We start from the raw sequence: 24,250 nt of genomic DNA, 5'->3' as shown, positions 1-24,250 counted from the left end.
CTAGAGACATAACAGACCCAACGGACCATAAATCAGATGCCGCGGCGGGCGCCGTTGGAAACTTACTTAGTCTTTACACAACCATTCTTCGTCTTTGTCCTCGACTTTCTCGCTTTCATCGGCTCTACCGTCGCTATTTATTCTACGTTCTGTCCCATCGTTTCCACTGTTCTCTACCGGTCCGGCCCTATCTCGATTCGATAGTTTTCTTCCACTTTGTTCGATCGACTTCCGAAAGCTGGACTGAGAATTTAACAGATTTTCTGGAACGAAGTACGTTTATAAATTATATTAGACACAGTAGCAGTATCTGACTAAGTATAAAATATAATTTGAGATATAATCTTGCTGTGTACATTGAACGAGAAAGGGTGCAACTATTTACGCACGTGACGCCAACATTGACATTTTGAATACTTAACTCACCCTTCTGTGGGATAAACACGTGGTCACAGGAAACACCAGTCAGCATGACTGGCTTCTTTCACATACTTTTCTCCCTTTTTATACGTTTCAAAATTCAGTTTCCTTCGCTCAGCATATGGAAATGTCTACTCGCAGAGAAAGAGAAGCTTTTCCCCGGAGACGACGCAAGGAATCGTTCGATTCCAATTTATTATCGAGCCTGTCTCGGCCATTGTTTACGCTGTCGATGCGTGTATTATCTCGTGTCCGCGTGGCGAGATTTACAGCCTCGCGAATACCCGTTGGAATTATATAATATACGCGGGCTTCACACACCGAAACACGGGAAGGAAATTCGATTTCGAGTTAAGAATACCCAACGAGTCTTTGGAAACTCCCGCAGATCAAACGAGTCCTACGGTATCCGTTGTTCCAGTTTTCGAACGCGCAACCGTGCCAAGGAATCGTGGCTGATGATATCTCCGTTTAACCTCTGAATGGAACGAATTGAACAGCGCGAACGCGAACAGCGAGTCTCTTTAATTGCAGCCTGCACTCTCGAAACAGCGTTTCATACGCGGAACGATACGGGGAATCGATTCGCGCGAGAGAAATCGTTTCGTTCCGTTCGAAATTGCGGCTCTGTGAATGCTCAAGAACAATAAAGTGTAGGCGGAACGTGTTTAATTTTGTCCTGAAAATCTTTTTCCCCCATCCAATGGTTGCCTAGGATGCGGGTAAAGATCGTTTGAGAAGCTCTGAAACGGTCGAAAGTTGTCGAAGCAGGTTCGATCTAGCGGAAGAAACCGATTAGATCGTTAGCCACGGAGCCAGCGGGAACTCGAGGGTTTAACGTCGCGGCATTAACATCCGTGATTTAGTTAAATACTTCGGAATGGCACCGCGACGAGTCGTAATTAAATCACGCGGGATTTATTACCGAGTCCCGATTTAGACGGGATTAGAGTCTGATTCAACGCGCGCGCGTTTCGTCGCGTCTACGTCGCTCTCCTCTGTCTCGCGTAAGCCCCGAAAGGGTTGCATGAATTATGAAAGTTAACGATACCCCCGGGGACCGACGATCGGTCAGTCGAAATATTAAGCCCGGAAAAGAACGACCCACCGGGGGGTGGTCGACGTTTTGCGACGGTTCGACAAACTTTGCTCCCACGAGCACCGAAATCGCGATGTTCCAGCTCTCCTGTCGTTTATCGTCTCGTAAGCGTTCGCGATGCCAGTATTTGAAGCACAAGGGTGGTTCTAGAAACTGGGCTAGGTCCTAGGTTATAGTTCCGTTCCTGGAAATAAAAAAACATTGTCGAAGAACGGTTGATCGACCTCTATTATCTTATGACACTTTTTACCGAGTGTACGGATAAACGTGTAAAGTTTTTTTTTTAAGGAAACTGTTTATTTTTTTTTAAATAAATTGTTTTCTTGGGGTATGGAAGGTCGATAGCTCGGTAGAAATATTTTATTTTCCTTGGAACATGGTCTGGGCATTTGTACTGGGATCGGTAAATAATTGAGAAGAAAAATGGAAATAAACTAGCTATTACAAGGAGTCGGTAAACCTTAGAAAAGTTTCTCCTATACTTCGCGAAGGGGAGTTATTTATACATCTCTAATAGATTTATAAATTCTGCTATGGCTCGTGTTTCTGACAAGTGGAGAAAGAATCGAAAGGGGAGGAAGAGTCCATGTAATTGTCCGTCTAATCTAATAGGTAGAAAAGTTTCTTCTATTTCGATCACTGGAGTCATACTTCGCAAAGGGGAGATCGTTTATACATCTTTAATAAATTTATAAATTTTGCCATGAATGGTGGGGAATGGTAGGGGAAAGTTAATTCTGTCTATAGTCCGTGTAATTGTCAGTTCGAGGGTGTCGGAAGTTTCGATTCGGTTCTTTGAATCGAAATCGTGTCGCGGTGTTAATCAGTCCCCAACGAACCCCGACCGGAGAAAATAAACCCGAAATGGGAATTGAATCGAATTGCTTGAACGCCGTAATCCACTTGCGCGGCGACGCGAGTTTTACTCGAAGAAAGCAAAGGCAGCCCCCACAGGTAGGGAAGGGAGCCATTACCATATCAAAGGAGCTGCGACATCGCGAAACTCTCGATTCTCAAGTTCTACTTTCCGTGTCACTTTTCACGCTCCCTTTCGTTTCTCCTTTCGTCGCCAACCCTCCCCCCTTGAAATCTTAATAGACTGCGCGCGATAATGGGGCTCGAGAAGAAAACCGAAATCCGTGATCAATTTATCAATTAACTTACCAGTACATAAGCCAGACTCGTGACAAGTTCTTGAAATCAAGTTTCACAATCATGGGGCTACTAGTCATCGAGCCTTGTACCTTTTTACATTCTTTGTAAAAACAAAATTAAATAGTATACGTTAAAAAAAATTACATTAAGTTACAAATTACAAAGTTACGTTGTAAAGAAAACTATATTTTCGATGTTATTTTCGATTTAAAAAAATTGCATTTTCGATGTTACTCGTCTGGCGGGGGTGAGAAATTTGATTTTATTCGTGGCAGTTTCTCTGGCGGTTTATGGAGAAGAGGGGTTAATCCCCGAGAAAAAGAGGCGTCGGAAAATGGGAAACAGACCGCCGGAGCAAACAGGGTGGCCAACCGGGGTCTCCTACGGTGTCCAAACGACACGCACCGCACGGATTTCGCTCGACGAGGGCTAGAAAGAAGGGTGGAAACGATTTCGACCACCCTACGGTTTAGCCGCGAGAACCGATGGGGGGGTGTGCGTTCACGGATGAATGTCGTCGGAGTTATAATTGCAACGAGGCGTAATTAGTTTTGGAAATTTAATTATTTCCGGGCGAACGGGCGGGATGCGCGATAAATGCCGTCGGCAGCCGGTCTATGCGAAAGCCTTCTCCGACAAAGAATTATCGGAGGACTTCCTCCCCCGTCTAGCAACCCGTTAATCCCGCTTCGAGCAACCTCGAGCCAATGGAAAATCCTCGTGTTTCGAAACGCGCGAACGCATTTCCTTCGTAACACGCGGTAATCCGACGACAACCGTCACTCGTTGGTTTGTTAATCAACCCCGAACGCCCTAAGGACACGACTAATGTGCAGGTGTCGCCAGGGCCTCGCACGCAACCCTCCTGTAACCCCAACGATCGATTTTTCATTTTTACTTTCCGAATTCTTTAATTAGCGTCCTGGAAACACGGTTGTCTTTTCTTCCATTCCTTTTTTAATCGATCTATACGAGACTTGGAATAAATTCAGAATTTGCAATTTTGTGACGTGACTTTTAAAAATAAAAAATATTCCTTTCTCCTAAATTTAATTTATGTTCATATAAATGTTATAGAGGCGTCAGAGAAGTGTAAAGGGTGGATCTAACAGGAATATTAACACTAAGACTGCCGAAAATTACGGTGTATTTAGTAGTGCCAAAGAAATTAATGTTTATTTATTCTCTCATAGAAGGGTACGATAAATTTTCGAAAATCGAGTCCAGTAAATATTTTAGAATGTTCGTTAGAAATTGATACCACTTCCGGTAGTTCTACCGTGAAATGTATTTAAAGTGAGCTGACTATCGAGCATCTAGTTTCGATTATCGAGATTTTCATATTTCATCCGATCTCGTGTTTGCAATTTAAAAGCGTCGTTCGTAAATATTATCGAAAGCAAAAGAGAGGTACATTACACGGAACGTTTCGATAAGAGTCCGGGAGTCGTAATTCGACGAAACGTTATTATATCATTCGGTTTCAATTATGAACGAAGCGATTCGCACTGCAATCGCGCAGTACTCTCGATTTTATCGTGTAGATTTTTAATTTGATTTCAACTTCATTTTGCTGACCGGATTGATTCCAGTTTGCGCGTATACGGTTTAAGCGGGTTCGAACGCGAATCGATACTTTCGAACGCGCGAATTATATTTTTCAATCGCGAAAAGTTCGCTTTTACTTAGATTATTCGCGAACGGAATACGATTGTTATCCGATTCTTTTATACAATGAATTCCTGCGGCGATCACTGGTAAATAAATCTTGCTTTCTACGGTCGTAGAGATTCTCAAAATAAATCCGACAGGAACGCGTAATATTCTCTTCGTTTGCATGTAACGACGAAGAACGTACCATTGTTTGATTCGAGTCGATTTGTTGTTATAGATCGAACCGATGTTTACAAGTTCTATCGAACGCTTGTATCCCTCGTCTGTGTTTGATCTACTATTATCCCCCAGGTTTCCGCAATCTTCGATAACTGGGCGTTACACCAAATAGAAAGGAGAATTAATTCCTTGCAATGAAATCGTTCCAAGGAATTGGCTAAATAGAATTTCTTAGTAATTTCTACAATGTGATTGATTTAAAACTAATTATTTCGTCGAATCTAATTAATTTCTACGAGACTATTCAAACTAAATAAATAAAATAGGAAAGTTTCGTTAGAATGGTGTTGTTCCCTAGTCGATGATCTCTAAAAAAAAAGATTCACAGAGACTCCCGTTAGCGAGGAATCCTGAATAACGCAATAGACGATGTTTCGTCGTAGATCGACGCCGCGACGCGAGATAAAAAATTGTCAACGACGGTCGGTTGCAACGGGTCGCGACGTAAGAGTTCGCGAGAGGAAAGGAAAAATCCCGTTCCCGGCGCGCTAACGGTGCTTCTCATCGCGTCCGATCTTAGATATCGCATAGTTCGCTGGCATGATACGCACGCGTCACGGCGGACGAGCGCAGAAACGTGCCTCGTTCAAGGAACGCCGGTGACGCATGAGAAACTTTTGTAACCGAGGCTCGTTCGCCGCGATTTGCATTCACTTCGTTATGCACCGCCGGTTACCAACGGCCAGGGAACTGTTTACAATCGCGGATTTTTCCCATATGGAAGCATGGCCGTTGCTAGACCGGAGGCGTGTCGTCGTGTAATTAACGCTCGTTTACTCGAGAATCGTTCCATTAAATGTACAAACCCGGGAGAAACGCAAGCGCGGCGAAGTGTGCTTCGAAACGCCTCGATCATTCTTTCCTGGATCGAGCATTTTAAATAGAGGAAAACTAAGAAATAAAATTTTCCTTCAATCTCAATTTGCGACTACATTATTATCCAGGAAAGAATGTTTGCCGAATGTTCGAGTTGGAAAATAGGGAAACGTAACTTTGCAGACCACCGTGCAGGGGTTGCACTTTGAAAACTGCCGTCGTATAGCAGAATGTGCGTGATCCAATAAAAACAATTCCTCGTAAGGTCCGCAGAGGACACTAACGGGATTTGCGCGTGCCTTCTTATGGAGACATCCAATAGCTGTCCAGGCTCGGCCATTAATCGTTCGACTAGATAAATTCCACCGTGCAGGGATTATGTTTTACAACCGGTTGCAAACGAGCGTTGCCAAACAAAAACTCCGGCATAGAAACTTATTTCTATCGTACAGTCGAATTACCCGTACATCATAATTCCCATTAAAATGCCATCTTACCTCGCTGAAATATATCTATATACAGGGTGTTCGGCCACCCCTGAGAAAAATTTTAATAGAGGATTCCAGAGGCCAAAATAAGACGAAAATCAAGAATACCAACTTATTGATGGAGGCTTCGTTAAAAAATTATTAACACTTAAATTGAAAAGTCTCAAATCATTCTGGAAAAATTATTTTCGGTTGTGGGAGTCAATTACAATCATTTTTGGTCATTAGATATACCTTCGAAATCCTATCCACTTTCAAGAAAAAAATTCGAGTAGGTACTGAAATTTTTAGACAAAATTAAAAAATTTCAAATCATGCTAAAAAAATTATATTTAGTTACAGGGGTCAATTACAATCATTTTTGGTCATTACACATACCCCCGAAATCCTACTCAGTTTCTAGAAAAAAATTCGAGATGGTGTGAAATTTTTCGACGGTAAAAATTATGTATTTAATTAATGTAGCGAAAATGCTGTTCTTAGCTTGACGGTTTTCTGCTAACCGAGGCTCGGAAAAAGATACAAGACGCTCAGGGGGTGCAACAGAGTGTCCTCCTCAGGTAGTACTGACCTTTGCAAGGGAGGAGACTGCAATGCATATTCTCAACAGGACTATTGTTTGTGTAACGCACACCGCGCGCGATTATTCGTAACGGGAACAAGCGTTTACAATAATGTATCAATAATATCGGGGACGACTGTAATTCTCTGTTGGTATCCAAACATCGTCGAACGCTGTTAATACACCCTCGATGGGGGCCGAGCTCGACAAACATCCCCCGATCGGAACGTCGGTTTTTGTCAACGCCCGGTTGCGTGTAAACACGTCGATTGGGTTTTCAGAAATTCATGACTGTGTCGACTGACCGGGGCTCCCCCCCAGGCTCTCGGATTCGTCGCGTTGAAAAATTCAAGCCAGGCGTTACTTAGCCACGATAGACAAACCGACCACGATTGCTAGACGTTTTTCAGGACCTCTCTTTCAATGAGTAAACGGAATCGCGGGCTCTTTGTGCGATCGACGCGTGCTTTGTGTCGCCCCTGGTACCTCCTCGGCGCGTGCACGCGTCCTCGGACGATTGCGTTTTCAGAAATTAATGGCTGCTCGCGGTTAAATCTCTTCTAAGAACGACGACTCGAACGGTGAAAAATTTATCGAAACCGTCGGGCTGCCCTCTCGCATCCTGTCATCTTTTCAAACGGATCTCCACAAAAGCTGTCGCCCTACCCGAAGCTTTGTCTGGTCCTCGACAAGCCGCAACCCTGAATACAGAGACCCCCTTGTCGTTCATGAATTTTTGAGAATTCCTCTCAAACCTGGGAATCGGCGTTGCCTCCTTTTGTTTCGACGGCTTTGGTGTTCCCTTGGACCGAATCGAATTGAGGAGGGTAGAAACGTCCATTGAAATCAAAGAATCGATGATCGAAGCGTTCTCGAGTGCCCAAGGTGGCCAAATGTGTCGATCGTTTATTTAATTTACCTTTAGAAATAACAGAGTTTGAACTGCACAGAAGGTATATCTGGAACCTCGAAGTATCTAAAAATTTTGCTAGCGTTGTTTAATTTTTAAGGCTAACGAACCGTAACTTTGGCGTTTCCTACCGAATAAAAGAAAGTCATTGTGCCCCCGAGAGACGAGAATAGCGGCAACAAATAGTAATCGACCGAACTATCGGCGAAGAAGTTTGCACCGAGGTCCTATTCTTTCCCTTTCTGTTTCAGCAATCATGGCGCACTTCTTCTTCCTGGCTGCGTTCTTCTGGCTGAACACGATGTGCTTCAACATCTGGTGGACGTTCAGGTGAGTCTTGGTGTCCCCTATTGTCCGTTGGTCTATGGGGGAACGGGGCTGGTTTCGTGGCAAAAGATTTAGCCACGTGCACTCTTTCGCGTCAACGACTTCGAATCGAAACCGGAGCGAATTTACGATCGATCGTCTCTAGTGAAGATTTATTTCGTCCGTGACTGTTTCTCTTTTCGCGTTTTCCCAACCGAGCATCTCGTCGCGTCGGAGGAGAAAATTGCCAGACCTCCGATCGTGTAGAACAGCTTCCATAGCACCGCGAAAAATTGTATATTTTTCAAGGATTTTCAACAAGAAAACTAAAGTCGTTTATTGCAACAGATATTCAAATTATCCATACTTTTGAAAATTCTCTTTCGTTGTTCATTCGAATAATAAATCTACTTTGAAAACGATTTAACGATTCGATACTGCCGGCAGATCGATCGCGAGCCTTTTAATCTCTCGTTCAAATATTTGACCATTAACTAACCTCGTCGCTGATTTCCAATTGCGAGTAATGGCCACCGGAACGAATCGATTACTTTCATCGTCTGTTTACTAGCCTAAGTAGGCGTTTCCAACGAAACAGGGACGAATTTGTCCTAAATCTCGAATTACAACGCGGCTAGAATCTGGATTACGGTCCAATTAAGGCAACTCTCTCTTATCCGAAGCAGAAACACGCGAGTCGTTAGAACATACAAAAAAAAAAAGAGACAGCGTTGCAATTAAACGTCCGTTTAATCAGCGTTCCGCGAACGGCCAGCGGGCGTCGCGGTGAAAATTTAAAAAATTCGTCGCTTAATTGCCGTAGAATATTCCGTGGCGAGCTCGGTGCTCGTAACGGGAACATCGAGGCTCGTCCCGAGGCGAGATGTTTATTTATTTATTTCGGTTTATGCGAATGACCCATTAGTGCACGCGAAATTACGAATATTACGTAACGATGTTTCAAAATAATGTTCGAAATTTACGCGCGGCAGTCGCGTTCGCGTGAGTGCCTCTGCGAACAGTAAATCCCCAGGGACTGGGGAATCCGTTAGAAAAGTACACTTTGCTGCGATATTTATTCGTATTAAATTTCTCTGTATAAGATACGAACACGAGTATCTAATTGCAACGCGTACAGAATGCTTCACATTGTCACATTATCTGTTTACGTATTTTCGAAGTTTTGAACTAGTTTGGATCGATTGGACAGCGTTTGAGCCAGTCTAGCAGAAACCCACGAATATCTATCAAGCCATCTTGATTAACAAACTATCGTGGTCCCCGGTTTCCGAGGGGTTTGTGGACGTTGCTTATGACCCCGGTTTGTGCAGGTCGATGATTAACACTGGTTAGCGGGTTATCGACCCGGCCGAGTTTCGCGCGGTCGTCTTCGATCGGAAGGCCACTCGTTACTTGGCAATTACGCAATTGCCGCGCAATTACGCGCGCGCTGACGCTCGCCAGCAATTAATTCGACCCGTTCGCGCGCGATTTGCTCGCGAACGCGACGACGATCGCGAGACAAGGGTTCCATTCGCGCGAAACGTCGATCAATTTTTTATCTCTCGTTCCGGTACGATCAATCGCGGGAAACGATTGTGCGAAATCGGCACGATCGACCGTGGAGCCTGTCGAATAACAACTATTAATGCTCGTTCGATTAATGCAATTCATCGTCGTCGAGTAATAACGGATAGTTACAGGACGATGGTCGTTTATTTTGCGGCTCGCCAGAATTGCGGGGAGTTTTAAACTACGGGAACGATTGCCAACCGAAGCTGCGTCCGCGAATGATCTTTGAATCTCGCTGACTTCCGGCGAGGAGGGTAACTTGGCCCGCCATCCGACTAAACAACGATCAAAGTTTCGTAAAATATTTATACGACGGGTCATCAAATTCTGGTTAGCTTTCAATGTAAATAGGAAATACATAGCAATATATGGCTGTCTTAGAACGGTGTAACAAGGCGTATTGGAAATAGTAAACGCGTGTTAGAAGCGGTAAAGCTTCCTCTTTGAAATGATTTTTGGTTTTTGTCGATCCGACTTTCCGTTTTCGAGATATCGTAATTTATGTAAAAGTGTATTTTTGACTGACTGACCGAGTGACGTCACGTTTACTATGCACTACGGTCACGTGAGTTTATTGATCTCGCGACGTAAACAAACTCTTTGAACCCTTCTATCTCCGAAACTAGCCACCGCATCGGCTTGAAACAAAAATGGTCATATCCCCGGAACTAATAACGCTATCGACTCGTGCAAACGCTCATTTTAAAGGGGGTTTCATCCTCTAAATCTCAAAGAATTAAATAGATGTTAACCCTCGATGGAAAGACGTTGAGATTCCTATCTTAGACGTTCATTAGAGGGGTGAAGATGGTCACAACCCTCGATCATCCCGTGATCAAGGCAATCTCCGAAGTTTTCTGAAAAAGCGAAAGCTTGTATTCTGAACACTGCAGCGACGGAGGAACAACCCCGAGAGGGTGATCCAAGAGAATCGTTCCGAATTGCGCGTAGAGGTTCGATGGATTTCGCGCAGGGGGATCGTGGAGCAATCGTTAGTGGCCGGATCACGTTCGAAACGACGGGGACGGTACCCGAAGGGGAAGAAGCAGGGCGCCGCTGTGAGAGATGGGATCAAGATCACTCGGTCGACTGGTTAATGCGATGCAACACGGTCGCCGTAACGGGTCCGCTCTTCTTTCTCCTTTTCATTCGCGTCTCCGTCGATTTCTTTCGTCCGCGCCACGTACCGACTCGTTTCTCACCTTTTTTTTTTTTTGTTCTCCGCGCCCCTCGGACGCCTCTGCAGCTTCTTTCCCCTCCCGGAACCCCACGTTCTTCGACGTCTTACTTTTCTCGCGCCACGGTTCCCTCTATTTTAACCTCTGTCGGTTCTTCTTCTCCGATCGCTGTTCGATCCTTTGCAGCGGGTACGCTTCCAGCTTTATAACCCTTTCGCTCGGATCGAATCGGATCCAATTAACCGTATCCACCGTCTGTATCTCGATAGAGACGATTATGCACGCTCGCGGCTTCGTTTGCCGGTTATTATGCTCGGCGGAAAATTAAATTCGCGCTTTCCCAGTCACCGGAAGTCGCGATCTTATTTTTCCCTTCTCGAACGAGCGATAATTAACTGCACCTCGATCACAATTATCCCGATCGGGCATCGATTTTTTGCCGGCTGACAATCGTTTCGTATTTATATTACGCGCCGGAAAAAAAACACATTCCGCGCGAGTAGTTAGGGTGTCGGGACGTTATGGTCGGCCTTCGCGAGACTCGTTCGACGCTCTCCACGTTCTACTTGCTCTTAGTGCCACTTCTCCCTTAATCGAGGTCTGGCTTTTTTTTTCTTCTCTGCTGTAGTATAATTAATCGCGTGGGAGTCTGGGTACAGAAACGATCAAAATTTTATTCGATCATACAGTCACGCAGATATCATAGTTCGTATCGCGCGATAACTGTGATTCGACCAATGAAGAAACAAGTTGTTCGTTTTCTATTCATCGTTCAAAATTTTCATTCGAATAAGAATTTTATTCTCAGTTTTACTAGCCTCGCAATTTTTTGAAACGTTTGTTATTAAGTACTTGTGAACAAATTCTAATGGTACAACAAAATATATTAACGATACACGAAAGAATTTACCACGAGGTCCTCAGAAAAAAGCGATACTTTCGTCCCATACGAAATGTCAACGACACGTGTGCGCTCGCGCGAGTTGTTTCCACTTGTTGAAGTGTCACCGACACGTTGCGTTCACGGTAACTGCGCGCCCCCCGCGATTTTCCAGCCGGAAAATTAGCCCGATGTCATTTGCGGCTGTGCACCAGCGTTTTCCACGGTCCACCGTCGTCGTCACCGCATGGAAACCCCTATCTCCGTCCGGCTCGTTCCCTTTCCAAGGCGAGCCGGAGTCCGACGCGAACGGAACTTTCGACAGACAAATGGCGCAACGCTCGAACAATAACTTATCAAATTTAATTAGCAACCTTACGAGCGTCTTAATAATTGTAACCGCGCCGCTACGGTTAAGCAACGACCAGACACGTGACGTTCAAGTCCTAGGAAAATTGCATCATCCGAGAAATACTTTGTTCCTCGAATGCTCGTTGTTTGAATCACGGAGACATTCGAGAATCAAACATATTCAAATTTGGTTCATTCTCGATAATGAACCCAGAAGAGTAGAATTCGATTCCTACTTTTTCAATATAATTTGAAGAGATTTCGATCATTCTCGACGATAGATCCAGAGGAGCGGAATTAAATTCTTATATTTTTAGTATAAACCCTCCCTTAATCCCCCGAGTGTGTCCCACTCTAGTTCAAAGTAAAAAATTATTTTCCAAGTAACCGTATCTACGTATCGGCAATTTGTATTTAATTTGCAACAGTTTGTTCTCGATGAAAAAGGTTTCGAGCCGAAAGTCGAGCGGGGGAAAAGCAGTCTCGGGACAATGGTTGCCATTGAGGCGATGTTCTCGCGAGCGAAGTGGTTGCGGTGGTTGGTAGCGCAATCGCGGCACCAATTAGCGGTGGCCGCGGTATCGAAGCGTCGATGAGAAGCCGATTCCATCACCGTTACGCTTAATTGCTCGACGAGCCGCCTCCTCGATCGTCCCGAGGAGACGAGCTTCTCGAGTAGTAGGCAAGCTCCTCGAACTTGCCGCGTCCGTTCGCCTCATCCTCGACTCGCGTGCCCATTTTCTGAGAAATTCTTCAATTACCTAACGTATCCAGCAGCTTCCCACGGTCACTGCAGTCGTTGCACATACGCTCGAGCGCACACTGTATCGCCGTGACCTCGTCGGTTGCAGTTCCTGACTGCTCGGTACATACTGCGTTTCTTCTTTGAACGAATTTGCATTCTAGGGATCGGCTACGTCGCGACGAGTCGTAGCATTTTTCTCCTTCTGGAGCTCGAGGATACACTTTCGAGCGATTTTGAACTTTCGTAGAATTGCGAGGCAATATTTTATGGGGCTTGGAAAACGTGATAGTCCTGTCGATCGAAACGATTCCGGGGGAACGATGAGGCGAGTGTCACGATCGGTCGTTGTCGGTGGCGAAGGGACCCTAATCGCGATGCTCCAAGAAACAATGGTCAGTCGACGAGACACGGAGGTGAACAAAGGCAGAATGTGTCGTCTGAGAATCGTTGCACTGTGTGGCAGAGCGTGTGTGCGCGGCTGTACACACGCCGGTCGTTAAGGTCCTCCACTGTTCTCGAAGAGTAGCTCATTAACTTCGTTTATCTCGTCCCCGATAGTTGCATCGGGGACTCGACTTCTTTGACAACGCGGGATCGGAGTCCTCGGCGAATTAATAGCGCCGCGAATAACCGGAATTTACGCTCGAGGAGACTCGAAACGGAACCCTAACCCGAGTGTCTCGAGGATCGCCAAAATTCACGCTCGAAAGCATTCCAAATGTGGTATCTCGACCCCTGTATGGGAATCTAACGATCTATCGTACGCGTTTCGTCTTGTCGAGTTGCATGAAAATACCTTGAATTTTTTTGTTCCCAGTCAGAAAATGCTTTCACGCTTTTGCTTCAGGGCGACAATTATTTCGTGTACGTTTCCAGCTAGCTGCTACGAGCAGTCGTTTAACAGAGGCTCTTTGTACAGGCGTGCATTACTCACTTATAGGGTAGACAGAAATTCTAATTTTGCTTGGTTCTTGAACAATTGACAATCAACTTTGTTTGCTTTTTACGAAGCTTTAGTGCTTCAGGCATTCCAAATTGCAGCACGTCGTATTGTCAACGCTAAGTTATACAACTTGAGTCGATGCGATCGTTTGAATAATAATTGTAAATTGCGTGTAGCTATTGTGCAAGCTGCTGCACTTGGTGGTCGCGTCAGATGTCAGTATGGCGCTACCATAAATTCTAATATAATGCAGATTCGATGAACAACAGGTTGCAGCGCGTGTGGTCGTCCAAGACCGTCTCAAAGTCGAAACGAACTGAAATGGTATCAATTTCGTACGAGAATGAATATTTCTTTTCGAAAACCAGTTTCGAGAGCCATCTGTCTCCCCCTTCTATCCAATACTAACACGGTTGCTAGAATTGCTACTGTCTTTATCGACGTTAACGAATCGCCTAGAGATGCGTTACATTTCCTTTTTTTCTTTTATACTATCGACAAGATTTATCGAACCGCAGCGCGCGAAAAATGACTGATCCCCTTCGTACGATAAATTGTTTCGTGAACGATCCCTATTACCTCGAATGCAGACGAACTCGTTCCGCGAAGATAGATGGTGCAGTATCGCGCGTTAGTAAAAAATCAGGAAATTAGAAAATAATTAACGATGGAAATCCTCGTTTTCGAACGACCTTGGCGTATCGAGATCTGGTTTAAATCTGGTTAAACACGGCTCGCCTCGTGTCTGAAACGTCGCGTAAGTTAGCGTCGGCTCAACGCGGATTAACACGAACCAAGGAATCCTTGGTCTAATGCACTCCCGGTTGCCCGACGAGATCTCGATCCTGCATAACTCGAGTTAAAGATCTGGCGCGGCATACGGTCGGCGTAACTTCGTCCAGATGTTAAATGAATACGCGCGGACGGAATCTGTAATCAGCAACTCCTCTGCCAAGTAACGTTCCATAACAAGAAAGTTTCCTTATGTCGGAAGAACGTCGTTGCCTTAAACGAGCACGCGATACTCGAAGTTGGCAAGAAAGGGCGAAAAGAAAAGGAAAAAAAGAGTCCCGTAGACGCTCGGAGACGTGATCAAGAACACCGGCCGGTCTGTCGTGGCGTGCATCCCAACGAAGCTTGATTAAGGTCCCTTCTGTTCTCGAACACAGTGGCTCATTAATTCCGTTATCTCATTTTCCCGACGGACCCCGGATCTCTTGACCGCTGTACGTTCGAAACGATCGGAGCGATCGGTCTCGGTGATCGAGAAGAAAAAAATTACCGGCTCGAAATTTCAATTTCCGTCGAGATTACGTAATCGTTGCATCTTTCGTCCCCGCGTCGTCGTCGATAGAAAAGCTGTGCTCCGCGGGATTATAAATAGACTGATTCTCATTCATCGAAAATTTGCTCGGGCACCTCGAGCCCGATGCCAAGAGGAGCGTGACCCACATCCCCGAAATCGAAATCGGGTACAACGTTCTCGTCGAATTTCGTAATACCGTAACGTCGGTGCTTTATCGTCGCGATATTCGCGAAATTATTCTTCGACCGAAACTCTCGGTGAGATTACGTCGATATATCAAATAAGTTTCGTAGTTTGAAGGTTGCAGATGTATTAGGATCGCGGATCGAGTAACTTGAAATTGAAATTCAGATAAAAAGAACAGCGGAGTTTTTGTACAATTACTTTTAACGATATACACAGAGAGAGTGAACCCGGAGCGGTATGTAAATATACAAGGACGACAATCTGACATCGTCGAAGTAATTATTAATAACGCGAAAATTATGATGCTAACAACTTCACGAGGCATATCTCACTTTTAAAGTATCAAACTCTTCAAATATTCGCTCTTTGTTAGAGCACGAGCCTCACGATTAATATTTTCCCTGGACCAAATTTACTTTCGAACGCAGTTAATTAAGAAGCACACACGCGGCGCGGTAAAGAGGAATGTTCGTCCCCCGGAAGTGTAATAGTTGCATCGAAACGGTGCACATCGGTGTCCACGTCTGGACGACGGTTCGAGTTCCCTTTGACGTTCGACTAATTAATCGAATTAACTAGTTTCTGCCGTCCCCCGTGGCATTCTCGTCCGAACGAAGGAGCGGTCTTCTTTTACGGGTTAGCTATCGTGTAACGCCGATGAATACCACGGATTACAGAGAGATCTTGAAGAGACTTCTGGTTCGATGGCCTTTCAAGGGGAACTCTCCCGGGCTCAGGTAAATTAGTTTAACTCCGCGAGCATAGTCCCCGATCCGGGAGGGGGGGAAACTTCTTGGAGGGATTCTCGAGACTAGGGACGTCGTGGCAAGCAGACATCTCCGCTGACCGTCGCCGTTTGCGGTCGTCGCTGTCGGTTCGCCTCGAAATGGCGCAAAGTCGCCCCGGTGAACCGGAGTTTCCGGCGGCCAAGTTTCACCTACGTACGCGCCATTGGACGCTACGAAGTCTGTTGACGCTTCTCGGGAGCCCGAATCGAATCCAAATATCGTCGATGAAACTCGAGATGCGTGCAAATATCAGAAAACGTTCGGTAATACAAATTAAGAATATAAGAAATACGAATTATTATGTTTGATCTTTCGACGTTTCGACCGTGGTCCTCTTGAGCGATAAAATTTGATAGATCGAAGCAGTTAGGACGATCGTAGCGATTCGATCGTAATCAGAAAATTTGCAACAGCCATACGAAACAATTCCCACACGCTCAGCATTATTTTCTCTTCGCCGATCGAGAACACGATTGCTTTTTATTTTTCTGCTGTGGTTCGCTGTCGAGTAAAATTAAAAGTAGGTGAACGGGGAGGTTGAGCCCGAGAATTAGTGGGGATCGAGGTGAAAGTGTTTACGATCCATCAACGGGTTAAGCCCGCCACTATTTCTGTGCGGACTCTCGCGTGGAAAAGTTTCTTGGCAGCGGTCGCGAGATAAGGCGGATCGGTATCGCGAAGCAGGGCGAATTATATTTAACCCTTTGCACCCGGAAGTATATTTCGATTTCGTTACCAGCGGCTTTTAAGTGTTTTATTTGAAATTCACGTTAACTAAAAAATAGGGGAATTTAAACAAATTCAACGAAATATCTGTTTCATTTACACTGTTGTACTTTGTAATTTTCAAGTGTATTTTAGCCCTCGTCTGTTATATACCCGCAAAAAATAATTCACACGAATAAATCGATGCGCTTCGTGTATCGAAAATTTATTCTCAACATTTTTTAAACGTTCAAGAGCGACGAATAGAGAATCTAGAAGCAGGGACGCGATCGCGTAGCGGGCGGGACGGTCAGCGAACGGGATCGTTTTCCTCGAAGCGACCAGAAGCTTCGAACCAGTCGAACTGGTCGTCTGCTGAAGGGAATTGATTCCCGCCGTAGAAAAAGGACTCGAAACGAAACGATCGCGATGCAAAGGGGAGACGATAGTCTGATTGGACGTCGATCTAAATAGAATCGTCCTGTACCGGTAACTTTGTTACGGAAATTATGAAAATTACCGCTCGTTATCCTCGGGAACCAGTCGGCGGACGCAAGAAAATCGAGAGTGTCGATCCTGCGAGAAAACGTCTTTGGCGAATCGATCGAACGCGACGAGGGCGTGACCGGATATCCATGGACGATCGCGTCGATCGGTGGCTTCTGGATCAGCCGGAGGTTAACGACTCTATCCGTTCCTTCTCCTTTCCTTGGTTCGCGGGACTCTGGCTCGTTACGCGTTAGATAATGCATGCAAATTGCGTTAACTCAACGTGACTACCGGTTTCACGGGAGAGGAGACCACGGTCAGCTGTCGCTAGTCCAACGACCTGTCCATGTAAAGATAGACGAATCGTCACCGTCGGTTTACCGCTGCGCTTTCCAGCCCGATCTATTATGCCACTGTCAGCAGGTGAGTGTATTATGGATGACAGCCCGGAGACCACCGGGTGAATCAGCCGCGACGTTTAGAAACTTATCGTTAGAGCGACCGTGTCTTCCTTTGAGCGGATCCGCCCCCGGGTTGCTCCTCGTCTCGCGGTTTCGTTGAATCTTGGCTCACCGACACGACGACGTCTTCTCTCGCCACGGTATAGTCCGCGGAACAAATATAGCAATCTGCTCAAAGAGATACTCTGCTCTACGGCGCGCAAATTTAGACTTGTGCGAGGCAATTAGATTGAAAACGGCATCAAACCTGTTGATTTCGAACTCACGAAGAATGAATACTGTCTATGATATTTCCAAATAATTATTTAGTCCATTATTCGGGTGGTGAATATACAGCGGCTGAATCTACGTGAAAAAATAAGTTAGAAATGTGGCATTTTTTCGTACGAGAGGTTCCAGTTTTATATAAATCGATATTAACTCTTTTGCACTTATTTTTCAACGTAAATTCACCAACTTTCCGTTAGTATCATATTTGCGATCGTAAACGCGTCAATATTTGCAGTAAATTTATTTTACGCGAAGCGTGGTTTTAATTACGTGCAAATCGAGGGTCCGTACACACGCGATTGAGACCGCGCAGTTTTTGCGAGATCCAGCGAGCAGTGTGTGCGACTCTCGGGATGTTTAATTATTCTCGAAGCAGAGATCGGTGTCCTCTCTCGACTTGACAAGAGCTGTCCCGCCTTAATGCACGGTAATTAGGGACGCTACGAAGCCCCGGTGAAAATAAATTGCCCGGTATTAGTAGATAAATTGCGCTATTTCGTTACAGTCTTGTAATAACGATGATTTGTCGTAATTGACATTCCCGAACGCGTGAGTTATCGCGCGATACAGCGAGTTCGTGGCTGCTCTCGCGTCGTCTCTTCGCTCCTCGAGGATCGGTATATCGTGCATGACTCACGTATCTATTTTAAGGAGATTATGTTCGGGTATCCTATACCGGTGTCACCTCAGAGGTGGCTGGTAAGAATAGACGATAAGAGGTAGCAATTACTCGCCGATTAGATTATCCTGTTTCACGAGCGAAAACTACCCTTTGTTACGTTTCACGATTACAAAAGTTCGTTCGGTGACTGTGATACATACTTGGTAGAGATTCTTGTACCGATAAAGATTTTGTCTGTGAATCTATGCGTTAAACAGTCAGCTGCCGTTAAATAATGTACTGTCGCGTCTATTTCGACCCCATTTTGGAACGAGTCAATTACACACGGATAGGTCACTGGACTAGTTCCCGTAGTCGAGACTGTGATATTCCCCGTGGAAGAGGCACGGTATACCGCTGACGGGATCATCGTGTTCCTAGAATCGAATCGAGGTTCGAACGACAGAGAGTATGCAACTTGCCTTTCAATGTTTAATTTTGTAATGCGTTTGAGAATTCAACGAAGGGAGACACCGTTTCGAAAATGCGTACGCTGTAAATAGAAGCAAGGATTAATAGGAACGATCAATTTTCAATCAAACGAGATTCTATATTTTAAAGAGAGAACCGGTCTTCTCGCGTTTTGCCAGTCGATGGTGGACGAGTGCAGCGATCGTAGCATGCTACTCTGTCACGCGCTGCTATTACCTGGCCTCCGTGTGATCGGAATTGCTCGAGTGAATCACGCACGGTGCCCGGACGTCAGGGAACCGGCTTCCTTCGGGCTGAACATCCCCCGCCTGGGTATCACTCGACGGATAGAATTTCAATTTCTCATCATTAATACGCGGCAATGCGATTTTCGTCCCCCTGAAGCTTATTTACATTTTAGCTGGAAAGACTCGATCCGCTGTGGACGATAGCCGACGATCGAGACGTTCTTCTTCTCGTAATTGCAGCCTCGACCGGTTAGTTCAACAGATACGAGCTTGATCTTTGTTCGATCTCACCCCCTTTGCGTAGTAAACTCTTTGCTCTTTGAATCTCTAGACAGAGCCGTGCGAATGTCTCTGTCGTTAACGGTCGCAGAGTAAATCATGAACGGTCGTTAGGATTTGGAGCATGGTTCCCCCGAGAGGAGACCACGAGTTTCTCAGGGATCGGTGCCAAGGAGTTGCACCCGAGTTCGTTGCAACCCCCAGGACTCTCTGTCTTCCCATACGCGATACGTCTCTGGCCTCGTTCGAGGACTACATAATGCAGCGTCTCCCTTCCAGATCCGCGTTTTCAGCCAAGATTTCTTGCCGGGTACGTTGTTGTTCTTTTTTATTGGCCTCTCGAAGTCCCTTTTAAGTGATGCGTACGTGCTCCGATTCATCGTTGGCCGTTTTACTGCCACTGTCGAGTCTACGATCCCTGGCGCGACGTAGGAGTTTTAAAGAAAAAAATTAATTTACCCCTGCAGATCGACATTCATCGTTGACGCAGACAGTACGGTGTTAATGCGTTCGATTTTTATTCCTGCTCCTTTTTCCCCCAGGTTCGTTTGCATATGCCCGACCGTCGGTTAATTAGCTTCTCACGCTTACAGAGTTTCGCCATTTCGAATTGACCCCGACGAACGCCCCTAAATTTCTCCTCGTTATCCTTTCCGCGCCTTTCACGTCGTTATTCCGACTGTACCCGTTCGTGCATAGGTCTCGTTACACGCATGATTTGCGCGACCGAGAAACTCGAGACGCGTCGCGCATCCTTGCTCTTATCTCTTCTAATAGCTGTCGTCCTTGGGACTGTGGTCTCGATTACGTCTAGATCCGAGCCAGACCTGACCTAGACCTACGTCTGGATCTACGTTGGATCTAGAGTCGACCCAGATATAACTCACTCGAGGCGGTTCTATCATCTTGGAGCTCCAGAAGCCTTCTCAACCTTTCGATATTTACGGCTAGTGAAAATAATCGAGCTGAATATTGGTAACTTCACCCTCAAACCCCACAAAGCTTCCCATCTCATAAATTTTCAATTCAATTACCATTCCGAAGCCTCCCGAAAAAGTTTCTTCCCTTTAAAAATAGCGACTTAAAGAAACGAACCAGTGTCTGGTGTACGCTAGTAAAAATAATCGAGCTAATTATTGCTCGCGTGCGTATCGCGAGCGGAATAAATCCAAGGCGGAGATTCGTTTGGATAAGAGAGAGAGAGAAAAGGGGACTGTCCGATGATGGGGAGGAGATAAGCGTGGAAATTAAACCCCGCGAAGAGTCGTGGAGCTCGACGGAGATCGAGGGAGGGAATTACGAGCTGGACGGTGTTTCTGTGACAGTGAACCACCCGGAGCGTGACATTGTCACGGATCGTATTGCACGATACTGGTCATCTTCCTGTAACCGTGGCTCTGGTGATTGCGCGGCTTACTCGGTCAGGCTCGGTTGAATTTAAACCGTCGCGATACGCTCGCCGATAGGGACGTCCAATTTTCTCTAACTGGCGATCAAGTGGTTTTTTACGGGCCCGCGCGATTGAAACCGACTCTATAAACCGGGAATTTCGCTCCATCTACCGAACCTTTTCGGACATCGAGCGACGCGGATTACGTTTCCGAGTACTCGGTACGCCTGTTGCCGCTAATTGCAACGCTGGCGAGCGTTCTTCTTCGAGAACTGGCGAGACTAATGGACGTCTCGCGCTCGACGAGACGCTTCGAGCACTCTTTTCAGAAGGTCCTCGGGGTTAACGAATCGCGACCGTCGACCGGAAGCCTCGCGTCTATTTCCACGGACACCTGTCGCCTCGTTCTACGGATTAAAGAAACATATTCGTGGACAAAAAGTCGCTTTAGCTTCGTCTTTAGTCTTCGAAATTCGCGTCTGATCGGATTATATATATTTTTGAAATTATTCTAAATTAAATTTATTGCGAAGCAAGATTAATTGAAAGTACCACTTTTCTCAAGTGTCTGGTTAAATGTCAGGATTTTATGAATATATGAGAAGGTGTTAGCGCGGAGGACCCTGCGAGACGAGTGTTTCCTCTGCGTTTCTACGTTGCCTTTGGAAACTACTCGAGCCTCGCACAGTCGAGGGTTTCGAACCCGGTGCTCGACAGTCTTCGTTAGGAAACAAACCATCAAGATCTTCCGTTTGACACTCACGATTCGGAACGTTCGTCCTTTGAAGGCACCACCAAAAACGCTTAGTCGCGAGACGCTGGGGAAACGCTTGTCTGACAGGACCCCTAACGATGGAGAACAGTGTCAACACGCAACCGACGAGTACATACGCTGGAAAGCCAACCTCTGCTTGGGAGGGAGACGAAATAACAAGGGCAATTTAAATATCCGTTATTTCTGCACTTGTTTAATGTCAGACGAGGATAAAATTTGTGATTTAATATTAATATTTTTCATTCGAGAAATTGTCTCTTGTCGTTGGTCTTCGAAACCTGCGAAAGTAATAATTCTGCGAAACTATTTTTGTCGACTACTTTTATTAAAAATAAAACTGAATCATAAAGTCTACCATACCGTCGAAGGTTAACAAAAAAACAGAATGGACGGTTCGGTAGATGTTTGTTGGCGTTTTGTGTGATCGTGCGTTAAAGGGGTCAACCGACTTCTTTTCGAGAGGTTCGCTTCTCGCGCGACGCGAACTCGGTAACACGGTAACGGCGCGTCACGAGGAAGCAGAAAGTGGAATGAAAGAGTACAGAGCCTGGGAGGGGGGTACGGAAAGAGAGAGGAGAATGTCGACGACCCCGCCTGTATAGTGCACCTGCATCACCCGAGGCCAGAGTCTCTCGTCGCTGCACCGACGGAAACGACGATCGTCGCCCGGTTCGACCGCGCGTTGAACTTGATCTTAGCCGTGAAAAAGTTGCCCCGGCCATCTGCGACGCCGAGGAAGAAGAATTCCAGCCTCGGAAGGAGGCCTGCGCGCGGAAGAAGGAAACGCAACGCGTCGGAATCCCGCGAATTCGCGTCTCGTTTCATCTCGCGTGTTCCACCATGGCGGACGTCTTCGACGCGGCTCATTAACCGGGTAGGGTTCGTCGGGGTCGAGGCTACGCGATCCTGTAAATTATTTACCCTCCGCGGCCCCTAAAGGCGTCGTTGTTTCCTCGTCGGGGTATAACGGTATCTCGAAGCGTGTGCAACCTGCGCCTAGGATCGTCCGTAGATCTTATCCTGGTCGAAGTCGTGCAAAAGCGGAGGCATGCTCGGCCGATCGTACCTTAGGTCTTCATTGTTCGCCGCGAAACGAAGCAAAGAAATCGCTGGGGTTCGTTCTACCGTTACAGATTGCCCTCGAAACTTTCGTATAGCGTCGACGACTCATTGTTCTCCGTTGTCTCTTCTGATAAATAATGAAAGTTGAAATGATACAGAAAATGTTCTTATTTGGCCGTCGAGAGTCCGGCTGGAAAAGGAGAAATCAACGTTGACTTTTTCCTTTATTTTATTTTAATTTTAAATCAGCCATCGGAATTATTGTTAGATATTCAGGAATAATCGTAATAAATGTAATGAGTATATTCGTTCTGATCGTTTGCACGTTTACAGACAGACATAGTAAAAGATTTGCATGCTTCGAAGCCGCGGAAAAAGCCGCGCTTTCACGAGGATCGCGAACTCGTTCGCGCGAAGGTTTCTTCGAGAAATTACACGCTGCTTAATTGTTCCAAGGGGTCGTCGCGATCCCACGTTTAGACGTTCCCCCATTTCCTCGCGGAAACGAGAAAGGACTGCTTTTCGCGTACTCGAACCTGCCGATTTGTTTACGCGCACCCGTTAATTAACCTCGATAATTGGCTGCGTGCTCCGCATTCATTACCCACTTTGGACGGTCTCGTTTCTTCGCGACCCCGCACGAACAATCAAGTTTATCGGCACGCGATCGACACCTATTTAGACCCCTGCACCGACTTTGAAATTTTACATTACATTTTTTCATGCAAACAAACTGAAATTAATTTCTCCAATAGAGAAAAGCAATCCGTATTTCCGATAGGCAGCTACCAATTTCAACCCTTTCTATTTTATCAAGAATCGTGTTTTCTTTTCTCGTGTTTTTTTGATTCAATCCCTTGACTCGTTACAAGTTCTCGATGTCAAGTTTCAATCAAACAAAATTAAATAGTATACGTTTGAAAAATTATTTGAAATTAGATCGTACGTCAAGGGGTTGACACAGTGGATCGTTTTTTCGGGTGGTCACAGCCCCTGGGAGAATCTTGGCAAGCGTCGTTCGGTACATTCCGCCCACGTAGGTGCGCTTCGTATGCAAGTTTCGTCCCTCGGGTCTTTATTTCGAAAATTCCGCATTCTTCGTCTGGAATAATGGCTCCACTCGTTCCGTCGATTCATCCGCGAGCAATCTTGCGCTCGTCGCGACGCGCTCGAGTCACGAGATGAAGGAACCACGCGAAGAATGCCCCATTCGCCTCGAGTCCGCCCCACATTTTAATAAACTCGACCCCCCCCCAACTTCCGTTCGTCCTTTGACCCTCGCCCACCCCCAAGGAACATGCTCAGCCAAAGGGACAGAAGCTTTTTCGCAGGACGGGTCAAAGGCCCGTGAGAATCGATCAAAGGACCGGATTGAACGTTAATTGATGCTAGCTGGTCCATCGTCGTACTCTATTAAATTAAATCGACGATTCTCAAAATGGAAATATGACCTATGACCTGCTATCCTGTAGTTTCCTTTTCGTGACAGAGTCGAAAGTCTATAAGATTCCATATTGTGAATCCCTCGAATTTCCAAAGCTCAGTTTCTCTAGGAAATCACAGTGGTGGAACGTTTTGTATCTTGGCTCATCAAAGACGATGCTTGCCACACTCTCGCGAAATAATTGAATAATTCAAGCGGAAGATCCCTGTGGCCAGGGGTTTTCGTCGCACAACAGGCTGTTTCGGTGTCGCTTTTCGCGTCCGCTTGATACCGAAACCCTTCTTCCTGACGGGAGCCAGGGGGACAGGTTTCCACGGTAAAAGGACACCCGATACGCGGAGGCTTGTTTAAAAGGACACTTAATACTTCGTTTCTTTCTGCGACAGCCGCGCTTTCGTAAACCGGGGGGGGTTAATTTCTCTCTGCGGATCGACTTCGTGAAAGCTGGCCACGCTCA

At 45.9% G+C, this 24,250-nt stretch overlaps 1 protein-coding gene across 1 annotated transcript in view; it reads left to right on the top strand.

Moving 5' to 3' along the window:
- Positions 1-24,250, top strand: part of Mthl1 (adhesion G-protein coupled receptor methuselah-like 1) — a 142,976-nt gene that overhangs the window by 46,894 nt on the left and 71,832 nt on the right. The window contains exon 4 of the mRNA XM_076770940.1: positions 7,595-7,673. Coding sequence (XP_076627055.1) covers positions 7,595-7,673 — 79 coding nt within the window. The remainder of the gene's footprint in view (positions 1-7,594; positions 7,674-24,250) is intronic.

This window comes from Colletes latitarsis, chromosome 8, assembly GCF_051014445.1.
Source record: "Colletes latitarsis isolate SP2378_abdomen chromosome 8, iyColLati1, whole genome shotgun sequence".
Taxonomy (NCBI): Eukaryota; Metazoa; Arthropoda; class Insecta; order Hymenoptera; family Colletidae; genus Colletes; species Colletes latitarsis.
The sequence above is the reverse complement of the archived record's forward strand: the minus strand, read 5'-3'. Positions and strand labels throughout refer to the sequence as shown.